The following is a 13,693-nucleotide window of genomic DNA, read 5'->3' as shown; positions in this document are numbered from 1 at the left end:
AATGGTAGACGTACTTAGAAGCTTTTGCATCTGAACTCTTCATATGTTTATTAAATAAAAACAATCAAGTCCAGTATATATAATTTTTTTTATATACAATATACCTGTATTTGTAAAAAGAGAGTTTCAGGAGAACCACTGCATTAACAGACATTTCTGAAGGAATCAACTTTTTTTATTGCATTAAAGGCCACTTTTAATGTCCAAGAATCCTTCTAGAGTTTTCCATTCATGGAGATACTGTAGATTCTATAAATAATATAATTACTGGAAATTATATAAAGGTTATATGATATTCAGTATGTATAGTTATACATATTAAGAGCAACAACAACAAAAAGGTTTAAACTTAAAATACATTTTGAAAATGATGTCACGTGTGTTCTCTGCAACTGAAAGACCAAGCTTAGCCAATGCTAAGAAGTACTGTGTCTGCTACATTTAGTATACTGAGTCATACAAAACACAAGCCGCTGATTGTGCTTCAAAACGCTAAGTTAGGGAATTTTCTTTAGGGCCTAAGCGTTTTCACTTTGATTATTTTCTGTCTGAGCATGTTGCATTTTTCAGGCACACTCTTCATGTCATGATCATGACAAGCACAAATTAAAATAAAAATTAACACAGAACAGAGAAAAGCACAGAATTATCATGAGCACAATGCATCCTTTCCAATAACCTGCATTTAAAACTTTTATTTTAACTTATTGCTAATTCTCATTCAATCTCAATTATTTTCACACCACCAAATCAAATGTTTATTTTTCAAATTAAACTAAGTTCCCCTCGTATGTCATAAACGATTTTTATTATTTTTTTAAACATAGGAATTTAGGAAAAGAGTTATCGGATGCAACTTTTAATCTTGTTACAATGCAAGTGATGAGTTCTCGATCTTGTGAAGCTGCATCACATTAGTAGATAAGATTCTTGCTTGACTGATTGGCTGTGAACACTTTGCTCATCATCACCCTCAGCCAATGAGAGGCCCGCCTCTTTGATCAGACACGCTTTAAATCCCGCTCAGTTGTAAACAATGACAGTCAATTATTTCGTTCTCTGGTGAAAGGTGAGTTTATTATTTACATTTCGGCTTTAGTGTTTTTCTTTCTTTCTTTTATCTCCTTGTGTATACGGTGCTCGAATTATATTTTTACTTGGATTTCAGCTTCATCTGTAGAGGATCATTTGGTTTTGCAAAATCGCTTGTTAAACTTAAAAAAATGAAAAATAAAAACAAAAACCTGCTTGAATGTCTTCTAGGCTAGTAAAACTTCCAAATGAAAATTTCTGTTTTATTATCGTCGTATTATGTGGCTTTGTACATGTTCAGGGTCTTATTTTTTTTAGGGTAACTTGCACACTGAAGTTTTTCTGCGTCATTGGTTAGAACATTTACTGCTGCAGTCTCAGTGTAACTTGTTACATTCCTCTGTCACAGTCTTCCAGGCAGGATGATGTTGCTTGCCTCGCTCCTCACGCTATGCTTGAGTGCGGTGTCTGCTGCTCCAAGCTTAAACCAGCAGTTAGACGATCACTGGCACCTCTGGAAGAGCTGGCATGGAAAAAACTATCATGAGGTTGGTAGTATAGAGTCTATAGCCAAACGAATCAATTTTCAACACAATTGAAAAGCAACATCTTGACAATCTTTATACAGAACTAACTTTTCAATGGCTGCAATATCTGCTTTTTTTCCTCAGAAAGAGGAGGGCTGGAGGAGAATGGTGTGGGAGAAGAACTTAAGGAAAATTGAGCTGCACAACCTTGAGCACTCTGTGGGCAAACATACCTTCCGACTGGGCATGAACCAATTTGGTGATATGGTAAACTGTTCAATATGACTTCTGATTTGTTTTTCTCTGCAACATCTAAACTGATTGATCTGCTGCAAACTGGCATCGTTTTCATACTTCTGATTGACACTGGATTTTTTTTTTTTTTTTTTAGGGCTGTTTTATTAAACCCTTTTGTTTGCGTTTTCCCTTTTAGACAAATGAGGAGTTCAGACAGGCGATGAATGGTTACAATCATGACCCCAGCCGGAAATCAAAAGGCTCATTGTTCATGGAACCCAGCTTTTTTGGAGCCCCTCAACAAGTTGACTGGAGAGAGAAGGGTTATGTTACTCCTATCAAAGACCAAGTAAGCAGTTTATCAAACTAGTTCCTGGAGCATGTTTATGGATCTGTGTTCTAAAATCTGCATGTTGCTTGACTGTTTGGTAACAAAGTCCTGTTTTGTGGTTCTAGAAACGTTGTGGATCTTGCTGGGCTTTCAGCTCAACAGGTGCCTTGGAGGGTCAGCTGTTCCGCAAAACTGGAAAGCTGGTTTCTCTGAGTGAGCAAAACTTGATGGACTGTTCCAGGCCAGAGGGCAATCAAGGCTGTAATGGAGGCCTCATGGACCAGGCTTTCCAGTATGTTCAGGACAACAATGGGCTGGATTCAGAGGAGTCGTATTCCTACCTTGGAACGGTAAGAATCAGTGGTTTGCGCTTTCTGAGTTCTTCTGGTAGTGACTCTATTGTGGGTGTCTCATTGAATATTCAGTAACCTCAAATATAAAGTGATTTTTATTTTTTAAATGCAGGATGATCAGCCGTGCCACTATGACCCCCGTTATAGTGCTGCTAATGCCACTGGTTTTGTGGACATTCCCAGTGGTAAAGAACGTGCTCTAATGAGGGCTGTTGCTGCTGTGGGTCCTGTAGCTGTTGCCATTGATGCTGCACATGAATCCTTCCAGTTCTATCAGTCTGGTGAGTGATTTAGCCCTGAGCTGTGTAAACGGTCTAATTCTGATTAGTTTTGAATTATGCAAAAACTATGCACTTAAAACTACATGGCTTTCCTATAACCTGGAGTCAGTCTGAACATCTTGCTCATTTCTAACTTTCTGCTGTAGGCATCTACTATGAGAGGGAGTGCAGCAGTGAAGAACTTGACCATGGAGTCCTGGTGGTTGGTTATGGTTATGAGGGTGCTGATGTTGCTGGGAAGAGATACTGGATTGTGAAGAACAGGTATGACTTGCCTTTGGCATCCTTTTAATGATGCGCACAATTCTGATTTTTCAATAACACAACTTCATTTGCATGGTTTTTAAACTTGTTCTGTATATCTTTTTTTTAAGCTGGACTGAGAAATGGGGTGACAAAGGCTACATCTACATGGCTAAAGACCAACATAACCATTGTGGCATTGCAACATCTGCCAGCTATCCTCTAATGTAAGGCCACTGGACTGTTCTCTGCAATCTGGAAGTGCCAGTAGTTCACTTTTTCTTTTAATATTTCATGCTGTTTTAATTTTTTTATTTTGTATTAAATATTGTTATGCATCTGTTCTTTCTGAATGCTTGCTTCATTTAAGTCTGGAACACTGCAAGTATATTGTAGAAAGTTTCTTCTATTGAAGTTAAGCTATCTTGGAATGCACAAATCTATCAGAAGTTTGTTTTTCTTTTGATTCAATGAACCATTTTCGTTTGTGATGCAAGTCACTGTATTTTAAGCTTAATATTTTGAGCAGTGTTAGAAGTAACATTTGACATGAGCCATGTTCACATGCATTTGTACTACAAGTTGTGCTCTTTCTACTTTACCTGTAAATGGATGAATATTAAATCTACTGGTATAGAGTCATGAGTGTTTATGTACACATGGTATCTCATGCAAGCATGGTCTGTAAGAAGACCAAATTGTGGTAAAACCAAAGGGCCAAGCAACAGTTCTGTTCTGAGGAGCATCATTAAAGTTTAGACCCTTAAGCCATTTTCTCACTCTACTGAATTGTGCTGTGTAGCTCATAAGCTTTTTTAATGTTAGGCAATAGACTGTCAAATCAAAATCGACTAGGACAGCACTACCAAACTTTTTTCTTTTTTTGCAGAATACTGTACCACATCATCCATAAATAAAATAGTCTGTAATGGACATACAACCTGTTACTAAAGTTGTTTATGTGCTTAACATAATGCTTGCATTATCTTTGTGCAAATCCTTAGTACTGGTTTACTGCTCTTGTAGCTTAAACCATGCTTCCCATGCAAAGACACGCTTAAATTGTCCTCAACACTTAAATTGTACGGAACAAGCATGTTAATGGCCACATGAAAAGCGCTATTACTGAACTTATACATCTAACCTACTTGCTTGTATTGCAAGTATTATGCTTGCTTGCTCAACGTCATTGTCCGACCGGGTAAAATATATCTTTGTGTGTATCTATATTACCATAGCCATTCTTTTACCTTCTTATTTTACTACATTCACACGTAAGATTAATTTGTACCTATACTCCTAATTTTTATTCTCATTTACTCAAATTCATGAATGTAAATTTCCTTATTAATTCTTGTGTAAACATGCATTAGATGGACGTCTTTTAAATTTGTGCCGCCTCTTGTTACTTTTCCCAAATGTTCCGTATATGAGCGCAGTGTTAGGACGCCATTTCTTCTTCCTTGGTGTTTAATGGCAGTTGGCATCCAAAAAAGTTGCATTTCTGATACAGGACACCATTTCAAGTTAAAAGAGAAACTTCTAGGCCCTCAAAGTGTGCGCGCACGTTGAGGTGATCACGCGCGGACAGTTTGGCTCTCATGGCAGGAGCTCGAGATGGTAAACAACGCTAAATGACGATTTTCCTGAGAAGTTTGTCAAGACGAGAGCGGTGTTATGGAAGTCATTCAGCGTTAGTCAACTTCCACTTGATGCTTTAAAAGTAAGTGTAGTTGTCAAAGACATAATATTTGACTGTTGCATTAAAACTACAAAAATGACAGCGTCTTCGCCAGAAAGTACTGACACCAGGTTAGTAACGTTAATTTTGTTGTCAGTGAAACAGTACAAACCGTTTGGCCACTGAAAAAGTTTAGATTTTCTCATTTTGTTAATGATTATAAAATAAATTTGTTAATTTAAAATAAAGTATAATAATAAATAATAATAATAAAATATAAAAGACTCGAGTGCTGAGGGTTAGGCTATTATGTAAGAAATATAATTTCCCCTTTCAGACACTTACTGGATACAGGTCCAAGCTGTCTAGACAGTGGATATAAACGTGTATGTTAATTCAAGATCTGATGAAACAAGTCAAGCAAGGTACTGTACAGTGTATGCACAACACAAAATCCACCAGTACGTGTTGGTTATGTGCCTAGACATTGAGACAACGCTACTTAGCTTGGCTTTGAAGTTTGAGCTGTAAATATGAGAGGTCAGTATGCTGTGTGTGCTTGTTAGAGAGTCATTCTGAGTCATGTGCTTGGCTTTGCCATTTCACTGCTGTTCTAAGCAGCTTCTTGTTATAATATCAGCCCGCTTCATGGTTATCAAATGTTATCCATGTTATCAATTTCTTACAGCATTTGCTTTGATTATACAGGTGCTGGTCATATAATTAGAATATCATCAAAAAGTTGCTTTATTTCACTAATTCCATTCAAAAAGTGAAACTTGTATATTATATTCATTCATTACACGCAGACTGATATATTTCAAATGTTTATTTCTTTTAATTTTGATGATTAGAGCTTACAGCTCATGAAAGTCAAAAATCAGTATCTCAAAATATTAGAATATTACTTAAGACCAATACAAAGAAAAGATTTTTAGAAATCTTGGCCAACTGAAAAGTATGAAAATGAAAAGTATGAGCATGTACAGCACTTAATACTTAGTTGGGGCTCCTTTTGCCTGAATTACTGCAGCAATGCGGCGTGGCATGGAGTCGATCAGTCTGTGGCACTGCTCAGCTCTTCTGCATTGTTGGGTCTGGTGTCTCTCATCTTCCTTTTGACAATACATAGATTTTCTATGGGGTTCAGGTCAGGCGAGTTTGCTGGCCAATCAAGCACAGTAACACTATGGTCATTGAACCAGCTTTTGGTACCTTTGGCAGTGTGGGCAGGTGCCAAGTCCTGCTGGAAAATGAAATCAGCATCTCCATAAAGCTTGTCAACAGAAGGAAGCATGAAGTGCTCTAAAATTTCCTGGTAGATGGCTGCGTTGACTGTGGACTTCAGAAAACACAGTGGACCAACACCAGCAGATGACATGGCAGCCCAAATCATCACAGACTGTGGAAACTTCACACTGGACTTCAAGCAACATGGATTCTGTGCCTCTCCACTCTTCCTTCAGACTCTGGGACCTTGATTTCCAAATGAAATGTAAAATTTACTTTCATCTGAAAAGAGGACTTTGGACCACTGAGCAACAGTCCAGTTCTTTTTCTCCACAGCCCAGGTAAGATGCTTCTGACGTTGTCTCTGGTTCAGAAGTGGCTTGGTAGCCCTTTTCCTGAAGACGTCTGAGCGTGGTGACTCTTGATGCAGTGACTCCAGCTTCAGTTCTCTCCTTGTGAAGCTCTCCCAAGTGTTTGAATCGGCTTTGCTTGACTGTATTCTCAAGCTTGCGGTCATCCCTGTTGCTTGTGCACCTTTTCCTACCCAAATTCTTCCTTCCAGTCAACTTTGCATTTAATATGCTTTGATACAGCACTCTGTAAACAGCCACACTTTTCAGTAATGACCTTCTGTGACTTACCCTCTTTGTGGAGGGTGTCAATGTTCGTCTTCTGGATCATTGCCAAGTCAGCAGTCTTCCCCATTATTGTGGTTTCAAAAACAAGAGATACCCAGAATTTATACTGTAGGGATGGTCATTTATTCAAACTCAAATGTAAATATTCTAATATTTATACTTTCATGAGCTGTAAGCTCTAATCATCAAAATTAAAAGAAATAAACATTTGAAATATATCAGTCTGTGTGTAATGAATGAATATAATATACAAGTTTCACTTTTTGAATGGAATTAGTGAAATAAATCAACTTTTTGATGATATTCTAATTATGTGACCAGCACCTGTATGTCATGAACATAATTTGATCATGGTGCATGTCAGCAGTAAGTCCAGGAATGATATGGAGTTTCATTGTTTATTTGTAGATTTTGCTTTATTAAAACGTGCAGTTGATGGAGTTGAAGTGAAAAGGCTGGTGAAAAGTTGAAGTGAAAAATGATTGACTGGTTGTGAACCCTGTCTTTGTTTATTTTTCCCTGTTTGCAAGAATTAGAAGGCATTGGTTGTAGTGTTGTACAAGTGTTTCTTCCTCTTAAAAGTTCCTCTCATCTCGAGATAAAAAAAACATACATGTTTATTAGCTTGGAATACATCCGTAGTTTTAAAGTAATAACAATTACAAAGGTTGTAAAAGAAAGTCTTATAATAAACATTTCTGTAGCAAGAGCGCTCTCTGCTGGTAGAGACTTTCCTCAACATTCAAGAACATACTATAAATGGCAGCACAGTTAGTTTCTTGTTTTCCACTGAATAATCAGTCTATGGGAAAGTTCACCATTTCAAAAAAAGGTATAGTAAAAAAGTATAGTATTCCTGTGACATGCTTGTAGTTCAGACAAGGGTGGCAAATTAACAATGTGATTTATTGTGATATAGTAATATGGGGTAAACAAGATCAAGATCACTTTTCTATAGTTATATTAAGTCTTCTCACAAATAGGTTTTTGATTAAGATAGATACAGATTGTATTTATGGACCAGGACAGTAGAATACTTAGATCAATGCCATTGCCTATTTTTTATGTGAATAGTCATGCAGTAAATTCCACTTCTTTATTGCCTATTTTCATGTGGGGTGTGGCCAAATAAATTTCAATTTCAACTCATAAATTGAAATAGAGATACTACTTTAAGTGTGAACTGTGTACAGCAGTGTTTGTGATAATTTGTTCTCAGTAGACAGAATATTTCAGATATGTCTTAAAACAGTAGATCATTGTTGGGTTGCAAAATATGGGCCCTGATTCAGTAAGGATGGTAAGCACTTATTTTTTAAAAATATTGATTTAGATAGCAAAGCACTTGAATGTGTCCCAGTAACCACAGCATTTTTTCGCCAGTGCACAGTGTGTTATGGACATTGTGTGTTCAAGCTTGTAATTGCTACTTATCACTTGTGACTTTCTCTTATTTGCTATGTATCTCTGTAACAAGGGGTTCTCCAAAGAGGCTTGAAAAACTAACTGTAGTCCAAGCTACTGTACGCTGCACTAATGAAAACCAAATGTTTCCATGTTTGTTAGCTTTCAGTATTGTACTTTTAACCCAGGCTGGTGGCTTGTCTTCTACACAGAGTTAGGGTTAGATAGATAGGTTAGAAGTGTTCATCCTGTTATGAGATTCTTAGAAAATTTCTTTGATTTATTTGATTGGACTTGTCTTGATAGAATTACAGCTTACTAGCGTGGTAGGCACAGCAGATTAAAGACCACTCTTGCATGACAGTGAACTATTAGCACTGAACAGTTTGTAAAGGATATTCCTGCTCAGCAGACTGGTTATGACTCCCATTCTAGCTCAACTATGACTCAAAGTGTTTTGCAAAATGGTAGCAACTACATGAAAATGCTGCAGCGCTTTTTATGTATTGATGGTATGTATTATTTATGTATTTTCATGTATGGACTTACTTTGCTTTTAAATTGCAACAACAGAGCCCCCTGCTGGTACAGAGTACAGTCTTCACCGCAGAGACAAAATGCATTTAGAGAGAAGGCAACAAAACAGCACAGCTGTTTTCTCTCTTTTTCTTTTAAATATCCTTGATGCTCTTGTAACAGAACTGTAGTGTTCTGTTAAAATGACGCAATTTTAAGTTTTGTAACGTCACAGCATAGACACATATCACAACTTGGGGAACCGTTCTCCCAAGTGTGCTTTCTTTCCTATCCACGCTGCTGATTCTTTATGAACACTAACCATCAACAACATAGTTTGCATTTCCTTTCCATAGTAATTATGTTAATCATGTTGTTTAGATTGCCTTTGAATTCATTTAAATTTCAAATCCTAATGTAGTCTACAATGCAGCAGGCTGAAGGCATGTAAGATATGGATATGCAAGCTTCTTTTTTTCTGATTTACATTTTTAAAATGAAATGGGCAATTTGTGCTCAAATTCAAATGTTGATATATGCTGTTTAAAAAAAAAAAAAAACATATATCTGTTATATCTGATTTCTTCCCCCTCATTGCTTAAAATGTAATTACAATAATACAGTAAGCACATCATTTTTTTTTTTTTTTTTTTTTGCTACTACTAACTGCTAATCAGCGTGTATTATGTTCATCTTAAATTTAAAGAAAGTTGTGTGCCTTCTAAAAATGTCTGGCTCACAGTTCATCATTTTCAGTATGACTGAAAGTGGTGATGTCCGAGTGTGTAACTTGTTTTCTTTGTAATTTGTCCATCCACTTCCACCAATTTTACTAATTCAGGCCGATTTCCAGACCTGTTGCTAGCATGATAGGTGGTCATCATTGCATTGACAGGCTAATTATTTTTAAAGTATTTTTTTTTTTTTTGTGCTTTACACATTATTTAATCTTATATTTTGTAATAGTTCTGCCTCTTCTGAAAAAAATGCCACTGATCTTTGTAAAGTAACAATAAAAATGATATATTACATGATCTTCCACTGGAAGGCAGTAAGTAAAATCAGCGCATGTTGTTTGAGACACCGCAGACCTTGTCCTGTAAGGCCACTGCGACCTTTAGTTCTTGGAACTGAAGTTGTGGAATGTCTAATGACTGCAATCAAAACTACTCAAATCTGAAGTATGAACAACAACACGAGCTGCCTGAGAAACAGCCGACGTTGCCAGCGGTGTTATAGGCTGTGCTCCTCGACTGCGCAATAAATATGAAAAGTTTGACCTGTGCTTTTGTGCGGCGGTGGCAAATTTAGCTACATTGGGCTTCTCTTAAATGGAGCGGGGAAAAATAACTGGAACACAATGAGGGAAAAGAAGTTTGTCAGACTTCATTAAGTATCAAGGGAACATCGCTGGAACTGGCAACGCAAAGCGCACCGGGCCCGTGTGCCATTAATCACGTCTGACAAGGAACCGGAGCAGGGGGCGAAGGGAGGGAGCGCAGTACGCGGGTGCCGCTGCCAGCGGCTCTGTTTATGATTACTGCGAGGGGTCCTGACTAAGCTAGCAGCCCGAAGAGGAGTGGAGCAGAAACCCAAGATCAGGAAAAAGTCAAAGCCAAGGAGCTCTCATCCAGCATTACTCCTTCTCCCTTTCAAAATGACACAGCCACCAATATGATTAGACCAGGGCGCAGACTATCCTCCAAACAATTACTAAGCAGTTGAAAAATTGAATGGCGTAGAAAAACGCTGAGATATTGCCTTTCAAAGCAAAGTCATCAGTATATAAAGGTTCGCTCTACTTTAATTTGCCATTGTGCAGGCTTGTATCGGGGGAGGGGGAAAGACGGACGGAAAAAAAAAAGTCTGCTGACTGCAGCTTCATCTGCGTTCTCCGTTTTGTAAGCTCTCGCAGCAAGACCGTGTCTTTCCTCCTTTCCTTGGTCTGCCACCCCAGATGCAGAAAATAAATGGGAGTGAGAGAGGAGGAGAAAAGAGGGCCTGTGACTGGTGGAGATGGAGGCCTGTGTTAAGTGCTGTGCTTGAAAGCACGTCTGGCCTCATTAGATGTCAGTTGTAACAATACTGAACTGGCAGCAAGGACTGCTGTGAGTCTCACAACCATAAATCACACTCTGACAGCTCACTGACAGGGCTGGGAACCGGCACACATGCAAACACTGACTTCTCTCTCTCAGCCGCACATTCTCCTTTTTCTCTGACGCACAACATCTTTCTCTCCTGTTCTTTTCTTTCTTTCTTTCTTGCGCATAATCAGTGCACAAAACGAACACTGCGGGCTCTCTCGCCACGAATCGCACAGTGAAATTTGGTGCTCTTTTTGTTTTGTTTCTCTTTCAATAAAAACATGGGATTTTTGACACGCATGCATGTTCTTAATGTGTGTGCGAGTCTGGAGCGACAGGCAGCTCCCGCCACTGTCTGCCTGTGTCCATTAGGCTGACATGTGACGGTGTGTGTGTGACATCGTTGCTGAGGAAGGAAGCAAGAGAAACAAGGCCTGTGGGTCATTAATCACTACTCCCTCTGACACACACAAACAGAGCTTGCTTCTAGGGCCTCACACACACACACACACACACTCACACACACAGCTGTTCTACTCTCAGCTCTTCAGGAACATTGACTTCTCCATCCAGCCTTTCTACCCGTGCCCTCCATTAACTCCCTTTTGCCCGTCTGTTTTCTTTCTCTGAGCTTCTTCTTGTCATCATTCTCCCTCTCTGACATGTTTTATCTTCTCATGAACATATTGAGGGATATGTTCGTCTGGAGAGTTTGAGGCTGCCTTTTAAATCTCCATTCCCTTTTCTAATTTTTCATGTCATCATTTATACTGATAGCTGGTAATTTAGCATGCTTAGGTGCTTCTTGCCATCATCTGCTTATAGTTCTGACTAATAGAAGCTGTTTAGTCTGAGTATTAGAAGCCAGATTAATGAATGTTTTCTAGTATGTGTGTTTGAGTGAATGTGTTACAGGTCAGATCAGTCTGTTCAATGTCTTCCATAGGGCTGTACTGCTCTATTTAGTGTGAAGATATACAAAGGTACAGTGTGTGTGTGTGTGTGTGTGTGTGTGTGTTTGTGGCATGTGTGTTTCCAGGGAGGCACAGTGAGGGGTTTATGGGAACCGAGAACAGAACATTATCATGAGGGAAATGAGAGATGTACAACTTCACATTCTGTCATGTTAAGAGAGGTTCACAGCTGTTAACCATTTTATTAATGTACAGGGAGTGGAAATGAGAAAAAAAGGTCATAAGGAGACCTAAAAACTGAAGCAAAATAATTACAAAAATAAAAACAACTGCTGTTAGAAGTTGTTAAGTTTCCTGCTGCTCAAGATCTGTTTTGGGTATTTTTATACTGAAATAATTGGTGCTCTCTAATGAGTATATACATTTTCCACAACTTCAAACGCTACATCGAAATGTTTTATGTCTAATTTCATTTGTAGCATTTAAATATTTGGTTTTATTTTTTACTGTTTAATTTTTTTACATTTAGACAAATGCATTTTTTTTATTGCATTTTTTCATATCAGCCATTTGTAAGTTAATGTACACTGCCATTCAAAAGTTTGGAATCAGCAAGATTTTTAATGTTTTTTTAAAGAGAAAAAAATAATAATATTGTGAGATTATTACAATTAAAAAAACTATTTTCTATTTTATTGTACTTTAAAACCTAATTTATTCTGTGTGCAAAGCTGAATTTTCATCAGCCATTACTCCAGTCTTCAATGTCACATGATCCTTCAGAAATCATTTTGATTTATTACTGATTTATTATCAATGTTGGAAACAGTTGTGCTGCTTAGTTCTAATATATATATATATATATATATATATATATATATATAAACCTTTTTTTTTTGGACCCTGATACTTTTTTCAGGAATCTTGGATGAATAAAAAGTTAAGAAGAACAGCATATTCAAAATAGAAATCTTTTCTAACAGTATGTCTTTACAATCACTTTTTTTGTCGATGAAACACATCCTTGCTGAATAAAAGTGTTAATTTCTTTAAATTCTTTAAAAAAAAAAAAGTTTTTGAATGGCAGTGTACACAAGGCAGTGAAAATAATTACTGGCTTATTCAAAATAATTACCGGCTTATATTATGTCAGCCAGAATTGTACCCTTCACTGAGATCTTTACATTTTCTGAAGATTCTAAGAAATGTATCAAGTAATAAAGCAGTGGTCAGTTGGATGTGGGAATAGTCTAAAGAAGTACAACACTGGTAGGTTAGTGGCAAGCTAATTTTGTACCCAACATGTGGTTTGAAAAAACTGTAACCATTGAGTTTAAAGAAGACCTCCCAGCACAGAGCAATAGCTCTGCGGTCCATACAAGAATTGTTAGCCTGTCTGCGTTCCTGATGAATAGCTTACAGACCCATTGGTTTCCAATACTGTCAATGAGACAGTGGCTAATGAATGTGTGCTCTGTGTCATTATGCCACAGAAATCTTAACCAGTGAGAGAGAGAGTGTGTGTGTGCATGTTGTAACCGCCACTCTTTAAGGTCAGCAAAGTGAAATAGTCAGGTATCAGCACTTTAGCTCCTGCTAGGAGGAAAATCAGTCATTTCTAAGGTCATCTGTCTGACACACACACACACACACACACACACAGAGTCTCCCACAAACACTGCTAAGGTGTTCCATATGATTTGACTACTTCAAAACAATGCCGAGATCCTTTTAGAGCTGACAGGATCTGCTTTTCTTCTTACTCTAATGACTGTTACTTCACTGCAAGTCTGTCGTATGCTATAATTATTACCACGGTTATTTATGCCATAAATCACATGCGTGGTATTTGTTCAACAGCCGCAAGTTTGGCCAAAAACATCTAATGAGCATATTTGTGAGGTGAAGCCATGCAGCGTTGTTGTTTAAACTCATTAAACCTCTAAAAAGTGGCAGAGATAAAACTGCTGTTGACTAGTAGGAGCTTTCTCTTGTCTCGCTCCCTCTCTCTGCAACATCCTGTGACGTTCTATCTCTCTGCCACACTACACGTCCTTCCACTACCTAACACCTACCCCCACCACCCACTCATCTCACCTCGCGGTGGCCTCACGCACCAGCACTGCCATTAATCAGTGGCCAGGATCATGTCTGCCAGTTAGACTAAACAAGAGCATTTGTGAGGATTTGCTCTCCCTCATTAATCATCTTGACAGTTT

General features: G+C 37.9%; 1 protein-coding gene and 1 long non-coding RNA gene across 2 annotated transcripts in view; both read left to right on the top strand.

Annotated features, from left to right (window-relative positions):
• Nucleotides 1-927: 927 nt before the first annotated feature.
• Nucleotides 928-4,045, top strand: ctsll (cathepsin L, like). Its single transcript, XM_058776265.1, has 8 exons — nucleotides 928-1,069; nucleotides 1,442-1,580; nucleotides 1,704-1,826; nucleotides 1,993-2,145; nucleotides 2,253-2,477; nucleotides 2,593-2,761; nucleotides 2,908-3,025; nucleotides 3,136-4,045. The coding sequence occupies exons 2-8, from the start codon at nucleotides 1,455-1,457 to the stop codon at nucleotides 3,233-3,235; spliced, it is 1,014 nt and encodes a 337-aa protein (XP_058632248.1). The 5' UTR covers nucleotides 928-1,069; nucleotides 1,442-1,454; the 3' UTR covers nucleotides 3,236-4,045.
• A 396-nt stretch (nucleotides 4,046-4,441) lies between these two features.
• LOC131541459 (uncharacterized) overlaps nucleotides 4,442-13,693 on the top strand; it is a 67,875-nt gene continuing 58,623 nt past the window's right edge. Inside the window, exons 1-2 of the long non-coding RNA XR_009271513.1 lie at nucleotides 4,442-4,816; nucleotides 5,023-5,110. This is a non-coding gene — a long non-coding RNA (uncharacterized LOC131541459). The remainder of the gene's footprint in view (nucleotides 4,817-5,022; nucleotides 5,111-13,693) is intronic.

Source organism: Onychostoma macrolepis, chromosome 05 (assembly GCF_012432095.1).
Source record: "Onychostoma macrolepis isolate SWU-2019 chromosome 05, ASM1243209v1, whole genome shotgun sequence".
Classification (NCBI taxonomy): Eukaryota; Metazoa; Chordata; class Actinopteri; order Cypriniformes; family Cyprinidae; genus Onychostoma; species Onychostoma macrolepis.
This window is presented reverse-complemented; position numbering and strand designations above follow the sequence as displayed.

What these genes read in the sequence shown, in the direction of transcription:
- ctsll (XM_058776265.1), top strand. Translation starts at nt 1,455, where the DNA reads ATGATGTTGCTTGCCTCGCTCCTCACGCTATGCTTGAGTGCGGTGTCT. An exon ending in TGAACCAATTTGGTGATATG is followed by an intron (nt 1,827 to 1,992) that starts GTAAACTGTTCA and finishes TTTCCCTTTTAG; the next exon opens with ACAAATGAGGAGTTCAGACA. An exon ending in CGTATTCCTACCTTGGAACG is followed by an intron (nt 2,478 to 2,592) that starts GTAAGAATCAGT and finishes TTTTAAATGCAG; the next exon opens with GATGATCAGCCGTGCCACTA.